Source organism: Populus trichocarpa, chromosome 1, assembly GCF_000002775.5.
Source record: "Populus trichocarpa isolate Nisqually-1 chromosome 1, P.trichocarpa_v4.1, whole genome shotgun sequence".
Classification (NCBI taxonomy): domain Eukaryota; kingdom Viridiplantae; phylum Streptophyta; class Magnoliopsida; order Malpighiales; family Salicaceae; genus Populus; species Populus trichocarpa.
The window spans coordinates 33,170,222-33,193,633 of NC_037285.2; the positions used below are offsets into that span (position 1 = coordinate 33,170,222).

The window sequence follows — 23,412 nt, forward strand, 5'->3', positions numbered from 1 at the left end:
TTCAAGAGCAAAACACTTTTTCTTTAAAATGACACCTGTTTTAATTTTAAAGTAAAACAAATATTAATAAAGCAATGTTTTTGAATTAAAAATATTAATTTAAAAGCAGAGCAATATCAATCTTCGATATATTCTACAAACTTGAAATTACATTCCTTGTTTCCTAACCGCGGAGGAAAAGGTACAAGTTGAGAAAATAGTTGACCCATTTTTGATGCTCCCCAATATCCGTGAGGAATATGCCACTCACCAGCACCGCTGTCTGGTCTTCTTTTCTTCAGCCCTCTGTAATATATGCCACCACCCTACCTTGAAAATCACGTTTGCCCCTTCCATGACAATTCACTTTTAAAGTTGGTGTGGGAATTGATGTTTTTTTTAATATATGTTTTTTGAAAATATATTAAAATAATATTTATTTATTTTTAAAAAATTTATTTTTAATATTAGTATATTAAAATATTTATAAATATAAAAAAATAATTTCAAATAAAAAATTGAAAATTTATTGAAATTTCAGTACGAATACAATCTTAAATCCGCACTTAAAACAGAAAATACGCAGCCAGACCAAACTATATTCATTGTATCAAGCGAACAATTTGTAGTACTTAGGAGATAAATCATATAAACAATATATATATATATATATATATATATATATATATATATATATATATATATTGTTTTTTTTTTTTTTTTGCATCAGCCCTAGCCTTTTCCACTTGTAAATAACGAAAAAGAAACGCCCCCTATTTCTTTTGGAAAAAAAAAAAAAAAAACAGGGCTCGTGAGAAACACGCGAGAGTTGTTGGACAACAGCCAATAAAACCGGAACGGATTCTCACAACTTTTCTTACAGCGCAATTGGAAGCGAGAGTTTAGGCAGGCAGGCCGAGAAGAGAACCCCTAAATAACCTCTCTCTGCTGCTCTCTTCGTTTTCTCTCGCTCCCTTGCAAAAATGGATTCTCATAGACAACAGTCACTGATCCCTAGCTTCCTCTACTCCTCTTCTTCCTACGCTAAGACTCTCACCCTCTCTACGCTCCTCCACTCCGATCAACCTTCTCTTTCTCCGTCGTTAACCCCGGCTATGGGGAGGAAGAGCAGTGGCGGATTTGTGATCCCGGCTCCGAGTGAGCCTGGGAAAAGGATCGAGATGTACTCACCTGCTTTCTATGCTGCTTGTACTGTTGGTGGTATTCTTAGCTGTGGACTTACTCATACGACTGTTACTCCTCTTGACCTTGTCAAGTGTAATATGCAGGTGTCCTTTTTTACTAGATCTGTGCTTCTCTTGCGTCGTTTTTGCTCTGTTCTCTGTCGTTTTTAGTTCAGATCTATGTCGCTGTTTCTGTTGATGTAGCGATTTAGAGGTTTTTTCTGCTTGCTTTAAGTATTTTTTAGTGTTAGATCGTGTTCGTTTTAAAAGATTTTTGTGTTTTTAATTGGTTTATAAGAGATCAGATCTGTTTGACATTTCCAAATGTGCAGTTTCAATTTATATATTTTTGTGTTAGATTTGATCTGTTTTTGCTAGCTGAGGTATAAATAGAGTGACTGCTTGATTCATTTTGGTTGAGCATTTCACAGATTTTTATGTTTTTAGGGTTTCGTTGTTGTTATTGTGCTCTATCTGTTGTAGACTGTCATATGTTGGCCCATACTTTCCTTGTAATGCATTATATAGTGTTATGTATTAAGAGAATAAGGAAGCAATGAAAATTTAGGGTTTTATCTTTGCCCGTGGTTGATGTTTTCTTAAAATGTATTAAGAGAATAAGGAAGCAATGAAAATTTAGGGTTTTATCTTTGCCCGTGGTTGATGTTTTCTTAAACCACATATTGTCACAGCCATCAAATATGAGATGAATTGGTTAGCAATGTTTTGTTAAAATATTGAGGATATCGATTAATGTTTATATGATTGATTTTATAGATTGACCCTGCCAAGTACAAGAGCATCTCATCTGGTTTTGGAGTTCTACTCAAGGAGCAAGGAGTGAGAGGCTTCTTCAGGGGTTGGGTGCCTACCCTTCTTGGTTACAGTGCTCAGGGGGCCTGCAAATTTGGATTCTATGAGTTCTTTAAGAAGTACTACTCTGATCTTGCTGGGCCTGAGAATGCAGCCAAGTACAAGACCTTGATTTACCTTGCTGGTTCCGCGTCTGCTGAGGTGATTGCAGATATTGCTCTTTGCCCCTTTGAGGCGGTGAAGGTTCGAGTTCAAACTCAGCCTGGGTTTGCTAGAGGCTTGTCTGATGGAATGCCTAAGTTTGTGAAAGCTGAAGGTGCTCTTGGGTATGCTTTTAAGATGTCCATGATTTGTTTTGATGATTTATGTTAAGTTTTATATGTAACTAACTTTGTTGTTTACTTTAGGTTGTACAAAGGTATCGTTCCTCTCTGGGGTCGCCAGATACCATGTAAGTTCGACATCTTTACTTTTTAATAGTTATTTGATGCTCAGTAGGGCTAAGAAATTCAGATATTATTTTGCATGATTTCATCTGTTCAGTACATTTGATATTTTCAATTTTGTATTCTATTTTAATTTTTTTTGAACTCTCACTACGCAAGCATGCTATTTTTTAAGTGTTGGAGCTTTACAGCTTTTTAAGACACTATGTTTTTTTTAGCCTTTAAAGGACGTGTTTAGGTCATGGTTATATAATGATTCATCTTGTTTCTTGTTTGAAATGAGCATTTCGTGTTAAGCTATCATGTGCATGTAGAAGCATGATACATGCTTGTCCAAGTTATTCTTTGTTGGCAACATTTTGTTTGGAACTGTTTCATCCTGTATGTTTTAAAAGAGAGTAAAAAATTAGCTTTGTTCGTGTGCAAAAGTTGGGAATTTCGAGCTGATATTGTGAGGCATGCTGAAGTTTGTATCCAAGTTGACCATCTCAACAATTGCTGTAGCCTTGAACCAAAATGCTGGTCAAAAGAACTTGTATAATTATTTGACAGTGTGCATTGCATTTTTCATCTTTTGTCCATGCTTGTCCAAGTTATTCTTTGTTGGCAACATTTTGTTTGTAACTGTTTCATCCTGTATGTTTTAAAAGAGAGTAGAAAATTGGCTTTGTTTGTGTGCAAAAGTTTGGAATTTCGAGCTGATATTGTGAGGCATGCTGAAGTCTTTATCCAAGTTGACCATCTCAACAATTGCTGTGGCCTTGAACCAAAATGCTGGTCAAAAGAACTTGTATAATATTTGACAGTGTGCATTGCATTTTTCTTTTGTTCAAGTGTGTAGCTCACAAGAACTATGGTTTCTGGTCAAAAGAACTTGTATAATATTCATTGAGGTTTCTCTTTTTTTTCATGCTGCAATTTAAGTTTGTGGTTCATGGCTTTTCTTGCAAAAATTGCCTGGTCTGAGCTTTTGGTGGATGGCAACAGTTACACGGAGCTTTTGCTGTATTGAATGTTAATTTTGGCTTGTCATTGAGTTGCTGTTTATAGCATAGTTTGAGTTATTATTGGTCATATCAGTGGTACCTGTTGCTGACAATGCTACATGTTTTTTATTGTTTTCTTGCAGATACAATGATGAAGTTTGCATCTTTTGAGACTATTGTAGAGATGATCTACAAGTATTCCATCCCCGTGCCAAAGGACCAGTGCAGCAAGTCTCTGCAGCTTGGTGTTAGCTTTGCTGGTGGTTATGTTGCTGGTGTGTTTTGTGCTATTGTGTCACATCCCGCAGATAATCTTGTCTCTTTCCTGAACAATGCTAAAGGGGCAACTGTTGGTGATGTGAGTACATTCTCAGACAGTGAATTCCCTGAAAAACATTATTTTCCGCCCCTTAACGATTTTGAAACTTTATTTATGTTTGGTTTTGCAGGCTGTGAAGAAGCTAGGTGTGTGGGGTCTGTTCACTCGTGGGCTGCCTCTCCGTATTGTCATGATTGGAACACTTACCGGAGCTCAGTGGGGAATCTATGATGCATTCAAAGTTTTTGTGGGATTGTAAGTATTTCCTATTTGTGGTAAAAGCTTCATTGTGACTTGATCTGGTGTTGCATTGCTAAAAAGGATTTGATGTGAATTTTCAGGCCTACTACTGGTGGTGCTGCCCCTGCTGCTGCCCCCGCAAAGGTATAAAGTTTCCGGAGTGGTTTGTATTGTTCTAATGGAACCTGGGAGATCATATAGGGATTAATAAATATAGGATCAGAGCTGCTTGAGTAAATCCGAAGAAGCCAAGGGAGATTATTCTTTTACATTCAAGACTCATTGTCGATTTTTGTCATCTTGACTAATTATGGTTTTCCGGGGGATAGTTTTGTTCCCATCCTTCTCAGATCATGAAAACTTTTGCTAGTTAGATCATTTATGGAATTTCAGTTTGATATAAGGATCTCATCATCCCCTCGCCAGGACAACCAAAATAATGGACAGATAGGGAGATGATGTGTTTTGTCCTGTCCGAATTTCTTTTGAGTGCTTATGTGGGAACTTGCATGTTAGTGGTCATGTGAATGCATGGGATTCGTAGCCCCCTTTTTACGGCAGTCTTCGTTGTTATTGCATATATGTTTTTTTTTGGCTTTCCCTTTTCCTTTTTTACTTATCTTAATTAAATAAACTCATATGCATGGTATTTAGTTTTAGAATTCGTGAAATGCGATTAGAGAACAGAGTTTTATCATGCTGAGGCACCAATATGATAAAAACATTAGAGAATATGTGAAGAAATACCTTTTTATTTGTTTTGGTGTTTATCTTTAAGTTTTATCTATTTGAGTTGTATATTATAATTCTATTTCAATGCATGGTGCTAGCATATATCTTTGTGACGTGTGGTAAAAAAGAGTGAGTTACTGTATTAACTTGTAAATTTCTTTTAGTAATGCCTACACAAGAGAGAGTATTTAAATGTGATACATAATAAGGATTTATAATATTCTATTATTTACTATTTACTGGCATTATAAATAGTATCTCTCTTGAAAACTAATCAAGGGAGGAAAATACACAAACAATATCGTAATTCTCCGTGGTATATTCTGACGACTTCATATCTGCATCAACATGTTATTAATGGCTAGAGCTTTTGTTAGGTTTTTTTTCTTATATTATTAAAATTAGCATCTTTGTGTTAAGAAATCACATTGAAATAATAATCTCAAAGGTAGTAAACCCCCTTTATTATTAATTTTGCAACAGACTTTCAATCTCTTGCAGATACAAATTGGTTGCAAATACCAACAGCAAGAATTATCACAAAAATATCGAACTCGTTCCATAAAAAGAAAATAACATTTAATTCAGGGTATCTTATTAAAACATATAAATTCAAAAAAAAAAAAAAAACTCTAATACCATCCACTATCTTCTTATTGTAGTAGATTTTTATTTCTTTTTGAATGAATAGCTCACATAATAGAACATGCATTGGAAATTTCATCAGCAAAGTCTTGCGATGGGTGATAATTATAGGGCCCGTTACCATGAGCTTGGTCTTGGGCCGGGGGATAACTATAGGGCCCACTACCATTAACAAGACCTTGGGGTGGGGGATTATTATAGGACCCACTACCATCAGCAAGACCTGGGGGTTGGGGATCATTATAGGACCCATTAAAATAAACATAGGGTGGGACGACATCTTTGCCAAAAGGAAAGTGTGGGCCATAGTCAAGCCCATAATCACACAGATATCTTGCAAGCTCGTGTTCTAAGTTCTGTTCACCCATGGGCTCAGTACTATTTCCCCCTCTATTGGATGGACCAGCTTCGGCATCATTATAGGGTCCACTACCATCAGCAAGACCTAGGGGTTGGGGATCGTTATAGGACCCATTAAAATAAGTATAGGGTTGGGGATCATTATAGAGCCCACTACCATCAGCAAGACCGAGGAGTCGGGGATCATTATAGGACCCATTAAAATAAGCATAGGGTTGGGGATCATTATAGAGCCCACTACCATCGGCAAGACCTTGGGGTTGGGGATCATTATAAGGCCCATTAAAATAAGCATTGGGTTGGGGATCATCATAGGGCCCATTAAAATTAGCTTCCTCTTTTGGCTTCTTTTCTTCTTCCTTCTTTTCCCCGTCACCTTGGAATATAACCTCAACCTTGACACCCTTTCTTATCTTAGCCAATCTTGCTTTCAAGGCTTCAGTGTCCACAGCGCCAGTGACAGCGACAAGGAACTTCTTTTTGTCTGTTAATCTCCCTTTAATCCCTGCCAAGTTTATTGATAAGAACAACCCACACAAGAGAGTTGTTAAGAATCAAAAGAAGAGGCAATGTACAAATTCACTTTAGGATGATGATGTACCTTTGATACCGGAGAGAGCATCATTCACCTTACGCCAGCATCCTTCACAGTCGCAGAATCCACTCAACTTCAACGTCGTCATCGTGGTAAGACTTCCAAAGGAGGAGGGCAGGAGTTTGGTATTCTATAAACATTTAGTGTCAGATCATAACCATGTAGATTACCATTAAATCTCTTGATGAAAAGAATAACTAAATCCCCACGTAAATCAGCTCATTAGCTCAATAAGAATGTACCTTGTTTTTGGACAAATTTATTTTCTCCTGGATCTCTATGCCTCTTTGACAGGGCTAGTCAATAACCAGAAATCTAGAGATATATATATGTTATAACATTCCGTGCTGAAAAGGAATTTAGGGCTTACTGTTAAGAATAGGAAAGCTCCAAATAAGAAATAAACAGGAGAAGCTCGAGATAAGAAATATGCTATACCGTGAAAGTAGGAAAAAGAAATTAACTGTTCTTTAAATTAAGGTCGACTAGCCGGCTTTCTCAGCAGGCCAAAATAAGGCACAAGCCTGTCCGGCTAAGCCAGGCTCAGACCATACTTAGCTAAATAAACCAATACATGAAACACATGTGATCTTCATCATGTCATCATAATACATAGACAAGGAGCATCTTCCAATTACCACATACACAATGAACTCTAGTACCAACCTCAAAATATAGGTGTTAAAATACAGATTTGTAGGTCATTACATTTCCCTTCAAGCATTGTACCCTCGTAATCCATGAGAACTCCACAGGAATCCGCATGCTCAGATTATAAATAAACCAAAGAATTGAGATATCAACGCTAATATACAGTGTCATCATTCCCGTCCATTTATTGATATCAAAAGGAATCCTAGGACTTGGAGTTTGCCACACACAAGAAATTGGAACCTGTGAGGTCAAACAAGATTGATTGTGAAGGACGGGTAAGGATAAGTATCAGCTTCGCCTCCCAAACCGAAGATCCCTCCTCCCATTTCATCTTCAGATTTCCAGTGCGTGCTGCATTAGAACAATCAAAGTACCATGCCGGGAGAGAATTTTAGAAGACAACAATACAAATGTGTGCAAAATTCCATGATACAAGCAATAAAAAAGTCAAAGAAAACATAATTTATAAGTTTTGATTCACTTGTTCACAATTTTTTTTTCCCTTTTCTTTTAAAGAATTATGAAAAGCTTAAAATCTGTTCAGATTTTAAAAAACAAGGTTGCTACAACATTGGAGAATTTCATCTACTTCTCAAAGATAAAAGAGCACAAAATCCAGAGCTCTCTAGAAGAAAGCACTACAGACAATTTCTGAACTATTTCTTACCACTGCTCAAAATATTATGGACGCACATAAGCCCTCCAAATTTTTCATGACCATCCAGAGAAATATGATTTATTCCCACCAGAACCATAAAGCTGTGTGCATAAAAAGCCTCTTGAAAAAAGAAAAAAGAGAGAGGTGAAAACAGCCTCGATATCTTTTGTGCAAACAAGGTGATGCTGTCCAAGCTTGCAATCGATTAATTTGGCGTTGAGGTTGAACCACTGTTTCACCATTTTTTGTGTTTTTTTATCGTTTTGATGTGTTGATATCAAAAATAATTTTTTTTTAAAAAAAAACATTATTTTGATGCATTTCCAAGTTAAAAACATTTTGAAATACAATTCTTATCATACTCTCAAACAGACAATAAAACATCAACCAGTAGCTTTTGGCATTCTTCAAAGTGGTTCATCCAGTTATGTAATTATATCTAAAGGGTATGCAAACTTGCCTGTTTGAATTGTCACAAAATCCTTCAAGGATTGAACGTACTTTCTTCTCGCTTTTCGTAGTAGGAGATAAAACACAAGCCTGAAACGGTCCCAAAAGCCAATGCTTGGTGAAAAAAATGATTCATAGGAAAAACATGGAAAAACATAAGATGAATATTCACCAAAAATGATGGGGGCAATCCATATCTGAGAATGCTCTCTGCAAAGACACGAACAGCACAAAAATGCATCCAAGAGCTGAAAACCTGCAGGTCATAAACTTGTTTAGTTAACAAGGGAACTAGCAGCGCAGCCAAAGCCAAAGAAAAAAAGAGAAAAATAAAGGAACAGTTCAACATTTTTTTTAGCAAGAAACAGTATTCAATATAGATACAAACAACAAAAAATACAAGAGTACTTAAGGAAGCGTATGTCTGAAAAGTATTAACAAAGACTTCGGCATTTCTGAAAATCATTTAGACCCTGAGGCACATAGGCTCGTTCAGTTGGGTGGGAAGAAGGGTTTTAGAGTCAGTAGACTCCAACCATGTCAAAATAAAAGAAACTGCCCTGTGCAGGAAAAAAAAAATCATGGAATCGAATTCCAAAGCAATCAAGACATGAAATTGTCCGTCAATCAACAAGCAAATCACCAGACCAGCAGATACACATCTCAACTAGTTGAATGTTAGCATGTGATCATCTGCTTCCATCACGGAAGCCAGGCAGGAGCTTTAGAGACAGACCAATATATTTTCCAGGGTAATTTTTATGCTTAGCTAAGTAACCCTATGGAATGTAAAATACATTGTGCAGATGAGTATCCTAGGCCCTGACAAAGAGTTGATGAGTATTTCATTCCAGTTTGAAATACAAGAAAGGCTAATTTGAGCACTCGGTTCTCTCTCTTTTTCTAGGCCCTCTTATTCTTTCTCCTTTCCTCCTTCACCTCCACCACCTACTTCCTCTCTTCCTCACTAAAATTCTACATGACAGTATCTCATGTACATTTACAAACCGCCACCAAACTTCTCAGCTTTTGGCTTTATTTGCAACATCAGACTCGTCAATCCCTGTAACTTCAAAAACCTAATTAATTCCTGCCCAATTAATTCCACAAAGTCCTACTTCCATACTACGGTTCTTTAAGTTGCATGTCAAGGTTTTCCAGAAATTGAACATGCAATTCCAGCTATCAAGCAGCCATCCTATCTCTCAATCATCAACACAACCGACCTCAACGTCAAACTACAAATCCAAAAACTTTAAGTTCTGGTTATCTAATCCTATAATTAGAAATCTTGTCAAACCCCACTCAACGACAAAAACATAAAGGCTGATTAATCCAAATCTGACCTGCATTATATTGCCCCAAAAGTAGGAAAAAGGAAAGGAAGGGAAGAAAATTACCTCTCCATAACTAGTATAGCACCACTGCAAAAGAGAACTTCTCAAACTTTCTTGGTCCTGCACCAGTCTTTCTAACTCTTGCTTCCTGCTCTCTTGTGCTTCTGGACTATATTCAAAATCGCGAATCTAAATCACACGAGAGACAGAAACATAATGCATTAGAGATTCTAGACCAAGTCAAATATTAAAAACTCGAATATTTTCTATATCTATAAAGCACAAGATTGAGTTACTCCTAGAACCATTTGAGTAAAAGCTCGAGTAAGTCAAACTGGTTACTACTCACTTGGAACCCTTTTTCACGGGCATTTGTTCTAAAATTGTCTGCCACGCGCTTAAATAGTGTTACTGTGTAAAGAGCATATTCATTATCTTCATGTAACTTCTTGGAGGACCTGGGAACCTGAAAGACACAAGATGGATAAATCAAGCTGGAATTGAGAAGTGGCAAGAAAAATATAAGCATGGCATGCTTGAATCCATCAGTTCACGTGAGCCTAAGTGAACAGCTCTCCCAGGCAACAATCCATATCACTGTTAGAGACGATAGCCATCCAAGCTGGAGCCACTGATTGAAGCATTTATATATAAAGAAACACATCTTACCACATAGTCAGTCAATGTTTCATAGCTTGCCAACCAGTCCTTCTGTGAATACTTGGGAACAATTGCGGGGAGGGTTATGAGGTGTTCAGAGATAATAATGTCCTCTGTTTTCACCAAATCCGAAAGATCACGAACAGCTAAGCTGAAACCGATAAAGGAGGGTCATGCCAGAAATAAGAGATGTAAATGATAGATCAAAACTCAGGATATGAATACCTTCCACTCTGCTTCCGATTGATAGCATTGAGCTGGCTACGTACATTATTATACTCAGCAACACGAACCTAACAGAAAGGACAGGGCTTAAAAGTTCAAATTCCCAACTGAATATGCTACTAGAGCTATAGTCAGGTTTAATATTTAGGCCTGGGTTATGAAATACCCAAGTTTTTCATCAATTAATATTAAGGAACGCTAAAAATTGCAACTAGGCTGGCAGTGTGTCGTACTTTTGTACAAGTCAATAAATGCATCTAACAGTGGCATATAATAGTAGCATAAAAAATGCAAGAGCATAAAACACACGTATGAATGAGCTTAAAAGCCTTTGAGGTCTTTTCAACTAGGTTAGATATTGAAATTCAGCTCGTGACATGGTGATTTGCTAAATGTTATCTACCATAAGAAATGTGGTGTGTTACTCATGGTATTTCTCCTATGATTACATAAAAAACAAATCAATTGACAATCAACTGTTCCATTATCCAAAAAACAATAATCACCTTGAGGTCATCCTCAATCTTCGCCACTTGACTATGGATACTATCCACAATCTCTTTTAGAGGAGACATTGTTGGGTATTTTGCTTCATCCCAAACAAACCTAAAATCACAAATCCAAAACACAATCTGAGAAAATCACTACTAACCCCAAAACCCAAATCCCAAATTCACATCAAAATTTCAATGGACTGCAAAACTAACCTGGTTAGGTAAGAGTCAACTGGCACACCATCAACTGTCAAAGCATTGCTCTCCACACCTGATACCCTCTCAAATTCCTCAATCTGTCTCCTGGTCTTGTGTGACACTCCTTCTATAAAGTTACTCGACTGCACATTCAATTCAATAAACCAAAAATTCCAAAAAACCAAAGCATGCACTATTAAAACATTCAGCAGTAAAAGAAAATGAAAAGGAAAAAGAAAAATCAAATCATTCATAACAACCCCTCGATCAAAAAAAAATTAAAGTAACATTAAAAATTCAAGCATTTAAATTATCAAAATGTGTAAAATTACGATTTCATCATCATCATGATCAAGTCAAACTGCTAAATTACAGAAATCTTGATTTCACATTTCCATAAATTGCCAAAAATCCCAACATTTAAACTACCAGAGAGTTAAATTTCACATTTCCACAATGATTATCATTAAATTGAGACACAAACAGACATCATAAATCAGAAATATAGAGAATTAAAAAGAAAGAAAAAATTACCTTGACGAGATCATCACTAAGGGCAAGGAGTAAATCGAGGGTTCCAACACGAAGATTAGGGATATTAAACTGCGAAACGGAAAGGAAATAACAGAAAATTAAGGTTAAAGTAAACAGATCAGATGAAGAAGAAAGAGAAAGAAAGAAACCCTGTAGAGAGGTGTATCAAAAGAGTGCTTTGAGATTTGTTCTTGCAAACGGTTCCACACAGAAGAAGCTGAGTTTTCAACCGGAAGAGAAACTACCCAGTATCTACTCGTCATTTCCTTTTTGTTTTTTACTCAGATGTTTTCGATTTTGATTAGAGAGAGAAATAGGGGTTTTGTTCGTAGCTAGAGAGAGAACAGAGGGAGAGATCAGAGTTGCATTGATGTTCTTCTTCTTCTTCTTCTTCTTCTTCTTCTGTTTCAATTTCGGTGGAGCCTTCCTGGCGGTGTAAGGATGATTGCTGACCAGTAAAATTAGGCCATGTTTTACTTGATAAAATAATACATGAAAGATTAAATAATTTCTACTATAATAAGCATTGTTACCATTTCGATCTTAGCCCGGGTTAATTAAAAAAAGATTATTGGGTAAACCTGTATTCTTTATTTTTAATTAAATTAATGTTATTTTAGTTTTTTTTTTTTTTTTTTTTGACTTGGATGGGTTTTTATTGGTCACATGGATTACAAAACAATATACCAAATCACCCGAATTTAACCTTGTTTTTTTATTAACCCGTCAAATTAGAACAAGATTCTTCTTTTATTTATTTAACCAGCAATGTCATGTAATTTGTCCATGAAGATTGTTGAATTATTTATTTAGCCTATTGGATCACGCTAAGCTGTGTTTGTTGTATAAAAAAAAATTATTGTAACAAAGTTTCAATGAATTTTTTGATATTATTATTAAATATAACCCATGAGTAAACCTTTAAATCTCTCAATCTTATTTCTTTCTTAGCTTGGATTTTACATTACAATATATAAAAATTGTTTTAATATAATCTAGTCGATTTTATGGGTCTAAAGACAACCTCAATAACAGGTAAAAATATAATTTGATTTTAAAAAAAATCAAGATAATATTTTTTTTAATATTAAAATAACAACATATTGTATTAACTTAGACCATGTGATTAAACCGTCAAATTAATGACCCGGATCATGGACTATAGTAGGTTAAATAACTTTGTTTTAAGTTATTTTTTACTTAATTATATAATAAAAAAATAAATGTTTGTAAAATCGAGTGCTAACTAAATATCATAATATTTGTTTGAAATTATAATATCTTTATAGAAAATAAATTATAAAGATTAATTTAAAATTAATTAATTGTTTAAAGATAAAATTAAAAAAAATAATAACAAAATTAAAAGAAAAAAAATATACTTAATTCACTTTTGATATGAATGGAGCAAGCAAGAGATTTCACCTCAAATCTTTTAATGTTTAGTAATAGTAACTAGTTTATACGCACACTACTCCACATGTTAAATCAAGGTTTTTTTTTAATATAACAAAAAAATATTCAAATTGTTGAGAATTATTTAGTATTTTTATTAAATTTGATTAATTCTATCAACCTTAAAAACTCGTGGTATAACTTATTATCTAACTTGAGTTTAAAATTAAATTACGTAAAAGTTGATCTAATATAACCTTACTAATTTGACCAGTCCAAAAGCATCCTTTCCAATCGATAAAAAAAATCTAAGGAAGAAATTGAGAAAAAAATGATAAAATTAATATAAAAATAGCTCTTTGTCCAACTTTTTGCTTAGCCTGAGTTTAAAAATAAACTGCGTGAGAGTTGTCTTGACATGATTCGATCGGCTTGACCGGTTCAAAATGGATTTGATCGACCAGTAAAACAAATATGAAGATGAAATTAAAAAAATAAAAAAATTAATAAAAAAAATAAATCGTCTGACTCTTTAATTAGCCGGGGTACTACGAATAAGATAGAAATAAATTATCAATTTCACATTTGAGGTGGGAATTAAAAATATATAATATAGTGTGTAAGATGATTTGATTATTGATGAAAAATATAGAAATTTAAGTGAAGTGGGAAAACAGATTATAATAAATGAAGCCAGATTCGAATTAGAAAACAGTCAGAAAAAACAATTAGTTGATTAAGGATCTAGCAAGGGTTGAGGGGGAAATTTACATTGATCAGTAATATTGTTTCTTTGTTCTTTGCAATATATATATTTCAAACTTATATAATAAACATAACCTAAATGACAGATAACTTGCTAGCCTGGTAAAAAAATTAAAGAACTTAAGAGAGGAAAAAAAACAGAATTAGGGGGAAAAAATAAACCAAGATTTCTCACTGATTTCCGAACATTAATCATTCTTTCTTTTTCTTTCTTTTTCAAAATCAGAATTGAAGAACAAAGCACAAATTGAATTCGAATTTTCTTTCGGGCTACTGAACAAGAAGGTTAGCCCTCCCCGAAGCTCGAGCTGTTTCCCTCTACTCCATCAGCAGTAACAGTGTGTGACATCCCTCCTCTACTCTGTGTAACAGCAGTAACATTAATGGTGTAACATCCCCCCTCCACTCTGTGCATCAGCAGTGACAGTAGGTATCCTATAGCGGCAAAGGGGGCAGATATCCCTCGTTTTGAACCACCGGCTAATGCAATCTCTGTGGTAAACATGAGAACAAGGCATCTGAGCAGCTTTGCCAAACTTCAACTCTTCCTTGCACACCACACATTCTCCATATGATTTAGACGTAATATTCCCTTCTTTTACTGCTTTCATCTCCAATCCTTCAGTACAAGCTCCGCCATAATGATTCCGATGTTTCAGACGTTGCACTGCTTCCTCCATCGCCTTTAAATTCTCTTCGCACGCAATACGTTCATCGTAGACGTCTTCTCGATCTACAATAGCCTCAACATCAACCACAACATAAACAGCACTCCCATCTCTACCACCCCTTGTAATCAAGCGACGCTTTTCTGATACAATCGCCGCTATTATCTCTTTATGTTTGGTTTTTGGGATCCCCATGTACGCCAAAGCCTCCACCGATTTCTTACAAAGAAAACTATTTGCTTCATCAGAACAAGGAGCTTCAACAGTCCTACTCGTGCCCATCTTTCGGACTTCTGGAAGATATATCTTGTAATGCGAATCCGATCCGACACCGGGCGCTAGCATGTAACGGCGGAGAACATTCACAAGATTGAACTCAACTATTGCTGACGGCATGTTATTGTTGTAGCCAAATTCGGTCGTCGTTCTCTGATAAGACAGAGAAACGATGCGTCTGCAAACTTGCAGCAGTTCTGGATGAAACTTACTTCTACTATCATCAACAAATTCCCCTCTTAGACAGAATTTGTAGCGAGTAGGAATCGACATGACGATCTGTGCTATACAAGAAAATAATAAGATTCTTGTTTTATGACTATTCCTAGTCTCTCTTCAATTATTAATTTATAGATAGACCCTGCCGCTGCTTGTGGCTGAACTACCCGTAACCAAAGCGGATTGCTTAGCGGCAACTTTACGCAGTCGAATTAGTTTTACCTCTGCTCTATTTTTTATGGAATGTTTTCCTTATATAATTACTTGCTAATTAACGCCCTTTCTTGTTTAGTCTTTTCTCCCTTCTGGTGTAGGATTTTTATTTTATTGTTTCTTTAATGATTTGATAACTATCGCAAGTATTTATTCACGTATTAACTAATTATAGAAACATTATTACTGGTCTTATAAATCCACTGGATCAATATATATAATGAATATATTCTTAAAACAACTTAAAAAAAATCCTTGATTTTAATGAATATAGTAAAAAACAAATACCCTTTAAAGTGGAATCAAAATAAATAAATAAATAAATAACATGCACAATCTGATTATATAGTTCCTCTCTTCTCCTTATATTTATCTATTATTATTTAGAAGCAAGTATGAGTAGTCATCAAATTTCTCCAAATTAAAAAACTGAAAAACATGAGTCATTCACATTAATTCAAGACACATATTATATGTTATTTTAGATTAGGGCAGTGAAATAATTATTCTGGCTTGGCTTTGACAAACAAAAACATTGAACTGATCATTATGGGTAAAAGGTATTGGATTCATTAATCATTACCATAATAATTGAAGGTAAATAAATCTTCTCATATTTTTTTCATAGTAAACTGATTTAATAACTCTTAAAAACAAAATAATTTAAATTATCGTCCAAAAACGTTTTAGTCTTCTCGCCTTTTCAATACAATAATATGATTTAATTACTTTTAAAAACAAAAATTACTAAACTTGCTTTCAAGGGTATTTTTGTATTTTTCATTCATTTTTTGTTATAATAAAGTTGATTGAGGGGAAATTTAGTAATTTTATAAATATAAAATATTAATTAAAAAATAACTAACATATGCCATGTATGCGTCAACAAATAGGTTGTTGCTCCTGTCGTTTATGGATGATGCGAGGGGAGTCTTACGACGACCAAATAATATCTTTCAAGGAGGAGTTCAAATCATTTCGATAGCCCCTCTATTCCTGGACAGCACATGTGGCCAACAAACCTCTAATTTTACACCTACAACCTTTTCTCTTTTGTTTCCCTTTTTTTTTTCTCTCCTCATTGATTTTCACGTATGATCCTTCAAAGTTTCAAAGCAGTCTTTCAATTTGTTTCCCCTTAATATTTGATTCATGTTCTTTTGATTACTATTTATTTCAAAAATAATTTATAAAATTTAATTTTTTTTTCAATTTCATCCTCATTTAATTTTTTTATTTGTCAAATTTAGTCCCTATTATTTTGATTGCTATTTATTTTATTTGAGTTGAATTTGTTTTTTACGATTTCATCCAACTTTAGTTTTCCCCTACTAAATTTGGTCTTAATTTTTTTTATTGCTATTTTTTTACTTTGATAATTTTTAAAAATTAATATTTTTTTTTCAATTTCATCATTCAACATTAAATTGATTGAGAATTGAGTTTATTGATTGACTCCAAGTTAAGGATTTCACGGGTTACAGATTTGAGAAATTAACTTAAGATTTAAGAGATTCGTCTGGATTTGCTTGTTTTTTTTAAAACTCATGTTTTTTTAGTTTTATCATTTGATATGTATTTAATTAGAGATTGAGTTCCTTTAATTTTTTATATTTTCTTTTTATAAGATTTTTTTACTAATTTTTTAAAATAATCTGGATTATCTCGGGTCTTTTTTTGTTTTTTTTTTTGTTAAATTTATCTTTTTTGAAATGATTTTTTTCTTGAATTAAGTTAAATTAATTGATTAAATATAAACATGAAAACAACTTTTTAATTTAGCCAATATTTAGAATTTCAAGGATTGCAAGTTTAAAAGATTAACATAAATTTGATTTTCTTAAGTTAATATTTTTTTAGTTTTATTTTTTAATATTTATTTAATTAAATATTTGACTTCATTATTGGATATAGTTGTATTGTTTTTTCAAGAGTCTTAGATTTTTTTTTTTTTTTTAAAAAAAAAAAACACTGCATCACCTGATCACGAGACATCCATCTAGTCATGTTTAAATTGGTAATGAACAATAAAACATCTACAAGGCTACAAATTTAACTTATTCTTGTTGTTCTTCAGCAATAACTTATCATATATTGATAATTCCAGAGAGAAAGCACATCAATCCAACAGAAGCAAACATTGGACCTGTCATCTTCTAGACTGCCTACTCTTATTTATTAATTTTATGTACACATACAGGCAAAAGCACACTGATTTGTACAAGATTAAGTCACTCTTCATTTCAGGTAAAGCTCTGTTGTTTAACAAAATGCACTGCTATCTTTATAAGAAACCTAATAGAAGTCATCCAGAGACATGTTCTCAACAGAACCGAAGCTCTCCAGATGCCCGATCCTTGAGAAATTAGTCATTGATCCACCCAAAAAATCAAGGGGTGAGTAATTTGAGAAGGTAGTGGTATCGTAGATAAACGACAAGCCTGTATTGTCAACCACAGGATAATTCACATAAAAGGAGCTGAATTTGTTAACTTCATAATCATGAAGAACAGTGTCATTGACTGCATTTCTAGCTATATCACTATATACATTTTGATCCGAGGCCTTTTTAGCTTGGATGACCTGAGAAAACATCAAGAACATGTAGCTATTAGCATTTAAGAATTGGTAAGATACTTTCTAATGGGAAACCTCACCATCAATCTACAGGTTTAGAATAGCAGCATACATAATTCTGACTTTGACTGTCTTGGTATACCATAATAAAGTCTCCAAGCTGTAATCCATGAGCGTTAACAAAGTCCCCTGCAAAAAATCGATACAAGTTCGGTGATTTGTATACATTTATTGTTTATGGAAGAAAAAATTGGAAGGAGAACTTTACAAGGTAATCGAGGTTTTACCTGTGTTTTCGAGTACATACATTCGGCTATTGTTATTAGGCCAGTACCTGCTTACGAAAGAAAAGAAAAATGTATGAGATCAGCAGCTGTATCTTGATGAAGTTCCTATTTGAAGCTGCAAGCAACCAACCAATTCCACCTTCCATCGGAATTGATGACTTTTTGGCAGTCTTGCAGATTTAAATTCGAAAACTTTTCGAAGTAATTAAATGTGCCGTCTAAAGGTTAATCCTAACAAAAATATTATTCCGTTTCCCTTGATGTACACCATTCGCTATTGATATGTAATTTCTGCCATCAAAAGGAAAGGGGAGCTTGCACCTGTACTTGAAGCTCCAAACATGTAGACCGTCCAAGTCATCCATGCTGATAAATATCCCTTCCTTGGACTCCAGAAAAGGGAGGTGTACCTCCGCTGCTTTCTGAAATATTGAGCCATCAAAATACATGTAAAGTTCAATTAGGAAAAGAAGTTTGAGATTAAATTGTTGCACCATGATGATGCATTGACAAGGAAACGACATTGTCCAAAATATATGAATCTCAACGAAAGAGAAATACAAAATACAGTATTAATTAGACCTTTGGGAGTATCATTCTCCTCAGAGAGCTTACATCACTGTTCTGAAGTTCCTTTTGGAAAAGGAATCTAAGTCTCCTTGGATCAATGACCTATGGCATAAGATCATTTGGAGTCGTCGATCAACTAATAATCTCGAAAAACTTATCAAATCATGAATTAAGAGGCAACTTATAAGTGATACAATGTGGTCAAATTTTCTAATCAATATCAAGCATTTAGCAACAACGATTTGTCCAATATGTGACGAGCTCAAACCAAAGCAAGAACAATAAAGGAAATACATGTGTCTTGCAAATCACAAAAGAAAAAATTGCAAATTAAAATTGGAAGCTGGTAGAAACAGATTTCAATTTCCAAATTTCGATTGAATTTCTCCCATAACAAACCGCAGACAAGCAGTTAACTTGCAAGGTAATGAAGAACATAATCATTAAATTCTATGTGTTCTGGAATAAGTGAAACAGATCAGTTCTGAGAGTTCAGTCAAAGCTGTCCGATGCAAAATCCCCCAAATCATGGCATTTGCTCTGCTTCTAAAGTAGATACATAAAGCAGCTCTTCGAAGTTAATTGGTTACATACCAGTCAAAGTTTTTCTATGCTCTGCATGAACTCATGTCTTTGAGAAACAATTAATTGGGATACATAAATACTCTTATTGAACAATTGATCTTTCCCTTTCAACAAAGAAAATCTTACCTAATTGTTCTAGCTAGATCACAGTCAAACAAAATGAGTCCAAAAACAATATTTAAAATTTAATTAAATTACTAAACGAAGAGAAACTTACCACTAGCAAAATCTTACCTCTCAGATTACCTTGAGCAAGACAACATCAAGTTGTCCAAATAAGCAGAAGTAGCTAGTAAGGAAATCCAAGACAATTAATGATATAATGACATAATAATTAAAGCTATTTATGAAAAGGAAAAGTTTCTCACACGTGCGGGGAGGGAAGAAGGGTCTTGAAGAGGAAGAGAGAAGGCAGGCACGTGCAAGTGAGTGGTGGCAGAGCAGGAAGCATTAGCAGCAAAAGAGAGAAGGTGATTGATAGTAGAAGATGATCTCCTCTGTCTGGGCATCCTTTTCTTCCTTTTAATCTCAAAACCCACCATAGAACCAACAAGGTGGTCACGGGTCGACCCGCGTATAACAAGATCTGAACCCCCTTCAATATTGGGACTCTGCTTATTGTCCCCCTCCACAGTGACACCTTCTCCACCTGCCATCCAAGAACAGGCCTCGGTTTTCTCATGAACCACATCCTGGTGCATCATGATTAGCTACTAAGGGTTTTCTTCTTTTGGTTTCTACTTTTCTTGATAAAAAAGCAAAGAGTGCTAGTAGCTACTGATTAGTGAGTGCGCGCGCGCTTTAACTGGATTTCAGTGAGAGAGACTGGCCGTCTCTCTCTGTGTGGCTTGGCAGATCGAGACTACCGGTGATCGACGCTCGGCAATCACGAAATGGGGGGTTTTCTTGACTTTCTTGTATGCTGTGGGTGGTCAAAGGGATCATCAAGAAAACAGTAAAGCTGGTTCTGTTTCTATTTTTAGCAAAAAGGGTTCTTGTAATGATTTCACTGCCTGGTTTTTATGCCATTTGTGTTTCTTTCATTCATGCTTCCTCTCAGATCTTTTGCTCCCATCACCCATCTTTAGTATTTTTAATCTCCAACACATTGCAACAATAATTACAAGTGGCATGGGGTTGTGAGATTGGCTGCAGAACAAGGTAGAGTTAGGGTTTAGTCTTTACATTGAGGTGGTTATAGAGACAAATGTGCAATGTGGATTCATGGCCAGTTTTTAGGGATCTTTTAGTGTTACACTGTCTATCAATACAATGGTCTTGTACTCTTGTTGAAGATGTATAGCTAACTAGGGTTAGGATACTTTGGTTGGTAGCTAGCTAGTTAGGGTTAACATTGAGAAAAGAGAGAGTAGTGGAGTATGGAGGGTGGAAAAGAATAAAAACTGGATGAAGAGGGGGTGTGGGTGGTGGTGGTGGCGGCGGCAACGGAGCGGCCAAGAAAAGGTTGACGAATGGAGGGCGGAGAGGGAACAGGTGTTGCAAAAGTTCTGATTACTGTGTTGAGAAATCAATGGTGTTTTTGGGATTCATTGGGCTCAGTCTTTCTATGTACCCAAAAACAACACTCTCTTCTCTCTAGTGGTTTTCATGAGTTTGAATAGAGAAATAGGAACTAACCACTGTCATAGGTGTCCTGGCTTGATTGCGCGCCAATTCCAGGGTTTTTTTTTTACTTTTTAGAGCTAGTGGGTCTATATATATATATATACACTCGTACGTACCAGAAACCACGTACGGTGTGGGTATATTTATTTGCTTTTAATGAGTTTTTAGCAATTAAATTCCTTTTGAAATTTATAGCAGTACCGTTAAGAGCATTCAAAGCCCAGGAGAATGTTTGTTATGGTTTTAAAAAAATTTATTTTTTATTTTAAATTAATATATTTTTTAATATTTTATATTATTTTAATGTGCTGATATAAAAAAAATAATTTTTTTTAAATAAAAAAATATTATTTTAATATATTTTTAAATAAAAAACATTTAAAAAAATAACATTTACCACCCAAACAATTTCTAAACTCAATTTTAAAAGTTCCAAAGAACTCATGGCTCTTCTAAACAATTATGTGTTTGGAAACAAGCCACGCTCTTAAAAATTTTGAATTTTATATTTTTATTTGAAATAATTTTTTTTATGTTTTTATATCGTTTTGATATGTTAATATTAAAAATAATTTTTAAAAATAAAAAAATTTTATTTTAATATATTTCTAAGTAAAAAATATTTTAAAACCGTCACCACTACTATAATCTCAAACAGACTTGAAATAATACAAGAAATCTTAAAAAAACATGAAAAATTATTAAATAATTCTAAACTAAATAAAAAATTTAAATTAACAAAAAAAAATATAACTAATTCCAAAAATTAATTATGTGATCTAATCCGAGCGCTTTACTAATATTAGATGGTTATAAAAAGTATAACAGTATAGAAAACAAGAATTCTACGATTTCTTAAAAGAAAATGAGTCCACTCCGATGAAAGATTGTACCCGAAACTTGAAGGCTACACGTTTAATCAGAATCTGCTGTGATCTGTGAGATTTGATCAAATTAAATGCCATTACTTTCCAATCTAATGAGGTTACAGCTCACACAAGTGGCAATTATATCGCCCTTTTAATTTGAAGTCAATATCTCCATTCTCTCTCTCTTCTTTTTAGATAGTAGTTTAGGATGTAAACTAGAATTTTAAAAAAATAAAAAAAAAAGTAAGTAAAATTATGTGTTCAAATTAAGCCCACGTAGTTGGATTTTGAATTATTACAAATAAAAAATTAAAATAATTCAATAAACGCAAGGAACACAATCACGCTGCAACACTTTTTCAAGGTTATTAAGGGTGTTTTGAAGAGTTGTAATGGTTGTTTTTTAAAGTTTTTTTTATTTAGAAATGTATTTAAAATATATTTTTTATTTAAAAAAAATTATTTTTGATATTAACATATTAAAATGATCTAAAAATATCAAAAAAAATAATTTAAAGCAAAGAGAAAAATAAAAAAATTTAATTTTTTTTAAAAGTTTTTTTAAAACGCAAAAACAAATAGGCTCTAAAATACGACAATAACTCTATCACATTTTTTTTTATAAATTTAAATTTAACGAGCTTAAAATAATTTCTAAAATGCTAAAATTCTCTTTCATAAACATGTGGGATTTGGTAGCTGTCTAGACCCATGCTGGACATGCTGTCTAACCAAGAAAAACAAGCTCAAGTTGATGTCTGGGCCTATAATAGGTGTGACACCTAGCTAGGATGCTGGGCGCCAGGCCAGCACTCCCGCATATTTGAGCCTATTTTTTGCTCTTATTAGGCTCAGACAACTTGTCTGAGCATAATACTCTTTTTGAAATTTTTTCAGAACCCCATGTGGATTTCTCGATAATATTTTAGGACTTAACACGAGTTTCTCAATATTTTATATTGATTCAATACATACTATTTTGAGTGGAATACAACTCAAAATATTATAAGGATAAAATTACACTTCATGTCTTTCTTTTTATAAAAAGACAAGACTCATGGACAATAAATACCAAATGAATTCTCCAAATTCAACATTCAAAATCTCTTCATTATCAATATTTTTAGCATATATATTTTTATAGCATATCTCTTGAAAATATCATTGCACTTTCTCTTTATATAAAGTTATTGATTTAAACATTTGAGAATCTTTATATTCATCAAGGGAGGTGGCTCTTTACTTCAGCTTATCAGATACCAGCTACTAGCCATCTAAGTTTCCACATCAAACTACTAGCCACTTTAACTAAAAAATTAAATAAAATTACAAGAACTAAGTAATTAACTATTTATCTAATGCATAATTAAATTTTATTTCTAAACCAATTGGATTTTATTTTCAGGAAAATCATCATTATCAAGTCTAGGCACACAATCTACCCGGTAGTGATCGTGTGAAAGTGAAAAGATAAAAAAAATTAAAAATAGAAATGCAAAATTCTACAGTGGTTTGGTACTAAACTATTACTCCACTTTCAATTTAAGAGTCGAGAATGGCGTTGAATTTGATTGATATTTTAATTACTCAGTTTTGTAATAAATTTATAGTAACATTAAAAGTAAAACAATAGCTTATATTTTTTAATTATTTTTTAAAATTTTAATTTATTTTTAGTTAAATAAACTAAAACATATATAATTTTTTTAAAAATGATGTAAGTGAATTGAAGTTAACCGAGGGCTAATAATGATATTATATAAATTATAAACATATAAATATATCTATAAAACTCGACCCTATCCAGTAATTCACCGGTACAAAACCTACTCAAGTCAAGTTCTTGAATTGAA

General features: G+C 33.8%; 5 protein-coding genes across 7 annotated transcripts; 1 reads left to right on the forward strand and 4 right to left on the reverse strand.

Moving 5' to 3' along the window:
• The first annotated feature begins 846 nt into the window (after window positions 1–846).
• LOC7495827 (mitochondrial phosphate carrier protein 3, mitochondrial) lies at window positions 847–4,527 on the forward strand. Its single transcript, XM_002300107.4, has 6 exons — window positions 847–1,268; window positions 1,941–2,302; window positions 2,384–2,427; window positions 3,552–3,766; window positions 3,858–3,982; window positions 4,069–4,527. The coding sequence occupies exons 1-6, from the start codon at window positions 963–965 to the stop codon at window positions 4,115–4,117; spliced, it is 1,101 nt and encodes a 366-aa protein (XP_002300143.3). The 5' UTR covers window positions 847–962; the 3' UTR covers window positions 4,118–4,527.
• Window positions 4,528–5,256: 729 nt separating this feature from the next.
• On the reverse strand, window positions 5,257–6,677 carry LOC7495826 (uncharacterized). The gene is made up of 3 exons (XM_002298631.4): window positions 6,542–6,677; window positions 6,306–6,429; window positions 5,257–6,209 (listed from the first exon to the last, which is right to left on the reverse strand). The coding sequence occupies exons 2-3, from the start codon at window positions 6,385–6,387 to the stop codon at window positions 5,392–5,394; spliced, it is 900 nt and encodes a 299-aa protein (XP_002298667.3). The 5' UTR covers window positions 6,388–6,429; window positions 6,542–6,677; the 3' UTR covers window positions 5,257–5,391.
• Window positions 6,678–6,745: 68 nt separating this feature from the next.
• On the reverse strand, window positions 6,746–11,985 carry LOC18095249 (V-type proton ATPase subunit C). 2 transcript variants are annotated; one of them, XM_052449250.1, is made up of 12 exons: window positions 11,843–11,910; window positions 11,659–11,811; window positions 11,510–11,578; window positions 10,991–11,118; window positions 10,790–10,889; window positions 10,284–10,351; window positions 10,068–10,209; window positions 9,748–9,864; window positions 9,462–9,587; window positions 8,234–8,317; window positions 8,072–8,151; window positions 6,746–7,304 (listed from the first exon to the last, which is right to left on the reverse strand). In XM_052449250.1, the coding sequence occupies exons 2-12, from the start codon at window positions 11,770–11,772 to the stop codon at window positions 7,202–7,204; spliced, it is 1,131 nt and encodes a 376-aa protein (XP_052305210.1). In that variant the 5' UTR covers window positions 11,773–11,811; window positions 11,843–11,910; the 3' UTR covers window positions 6,746–7,201. The 2 variants fall into 2 exon arrangements, with proteins under 2 accessions (XP_052305210.1, XP_024449383.1); XM_024593615.2 differs by lacking the exons at window positions 6,746–7,304; window positions 8,072–8,151; window positions 8,234–8,317 and adding an exon at window positions 9,054–9,124 and having other exon boundaries at window positions 11,659–11,985.
• Window positions 11,986–14,049: 2,064 nt separating this feature from the next.
• Window positions 14,050–14,886, reverse strand: LOC7495824 (uncharacterized). Its single transcript, XM_002298630.3, has one exon. The coding sequence runs from the start codon at window positions 14,884–14,886 to the stop codon at window positions 14,050–14,052; it is 837 nt and encodes a 278-aa protein (XP_002298666.2).
• Window positions 14,887–17,175: 2,289 nt separating this feature from the next.
• Window positions 17,176–20,713, reverse strand: LOC7495823 (B3 domain-containing transcription factor FUS3). Of its 2 annotated transcripts, none has more exons than XM_024611730.2 (6): window positions 19,433–20,713; window positions 18,525–18,581; window positions 18,231–18,331; window positions 17,910–17,956; window positions 17,735–17,811; window positions 17,176–17,628 (listed from the first exon to the last, which is right to left on the reverse strand). In XM_024611730.2, the coding sequence occupies exons 1-6, from the start codon at window positions 19,766–19,768 to the stop codon at window positions 17,341–17,343; spliced, it is 906 nt and encodes a 301-aa protein (XP_024467498.1). In that variant the 5' UTR covers window positions 19,769–20,713; the 3' UTR covers window positions 17,176–17,340. The 2 variants fall into 2 exon arrangements, with proteins under 2 accessions (XP_024467498.1, XP_024467489.1); XM_024611721.2 differs by having other exon boundaries at window positions 18,492–18,581; window positions 19,433–20,711.
• Window positions 20,714–23,412: the final 2,699 nt, after the last annotated feature.

Bases quoted from the DNA above. Each gene is read 5' to 3' on its own strand.
- LOC7495827 (XM_002300107.4), top strand. From the start codon at position 963: ATGGATTCTCATAGACAACAGTCACTGATCCCTAGCTTCCTCTACTCC. The intron at 1,269-1,940 runs GTGTCCTTTTTT...TTGATTTTATAG, and splicing joins TTGTCAAGTGTAATATGCAG to ATTGACCCTGCCAAGTACAA. The intron at 3,767-3,857 runs GTGAGTACATTC...TTGGTTTTGCAG, and splicing joins AAGGGGCAACTGTTGGTGAT to GCTGTGAAGAAGCTAGGTGT.
- LOC7495826 (XM_002298631.4), bottom strand. From the start codon at position 6,387: ATGACGACGTTGAAGTTGAGTGGATTCTGCGACTGTGAAGGATGCTGG. The intron at 6,210-6,305 runs GTACATCATCAT...TAAACTTGGCAG, and splicing joins TGCTCTCTCCGGTATCAAAG to GGATTAAAGGGAGATTAACA.
- LOC18095249 (XM_052449250.1), bottom strand. From the start codon at position 11,772: ATGACGAGTAGATACTGGGTAGTTTCTCTTCCGGTTGAAAACTCAGCT. The intron at 11,579-11,658 runs GTTTCTTTCTTT...TCCGTTTCGCAG, and splicing joins TTGATACACCTCTCTACAGG to TTTAATATCCCTAATCTTCG. The intron at 10,890-10,990 runs GTTAGTTTTGCA...TTGTGATTTTAG, and splicing joins GTTGACTCTTACCTAACCAG to GTTTGTTTGGGATGAAGCAA.
- LOC7495824 (XM_002298630.3), bottom strand. From the start codon at position 14,886: ATGTCGATTCCTACTCGCTACAAATTCTGTCTAAGAGGGGAATTTGTT.
- LOC7495823 (XM_024611721.2), bottom strand. From the start codon at position 19,768: ATGATGCACCAGGATGTGGTTCATGAGAAAACCGAGGCCTGTTCTTGG. The intron at 18,582-19,432 runs GTGAGAAACTTT...CTTATGCCATAG, and splicing joins CTTCTTCCCTCCCCGCACGT to GTCATTGATCCAAGGAGACT. The intron at 17,957-18,230 runs GTGCAAGCTCCC...TTTCGTAAGCAG, and splicing joins GTTTGGAGCTTCAAGTACAG to GTACTGGCCTAATAACAATA.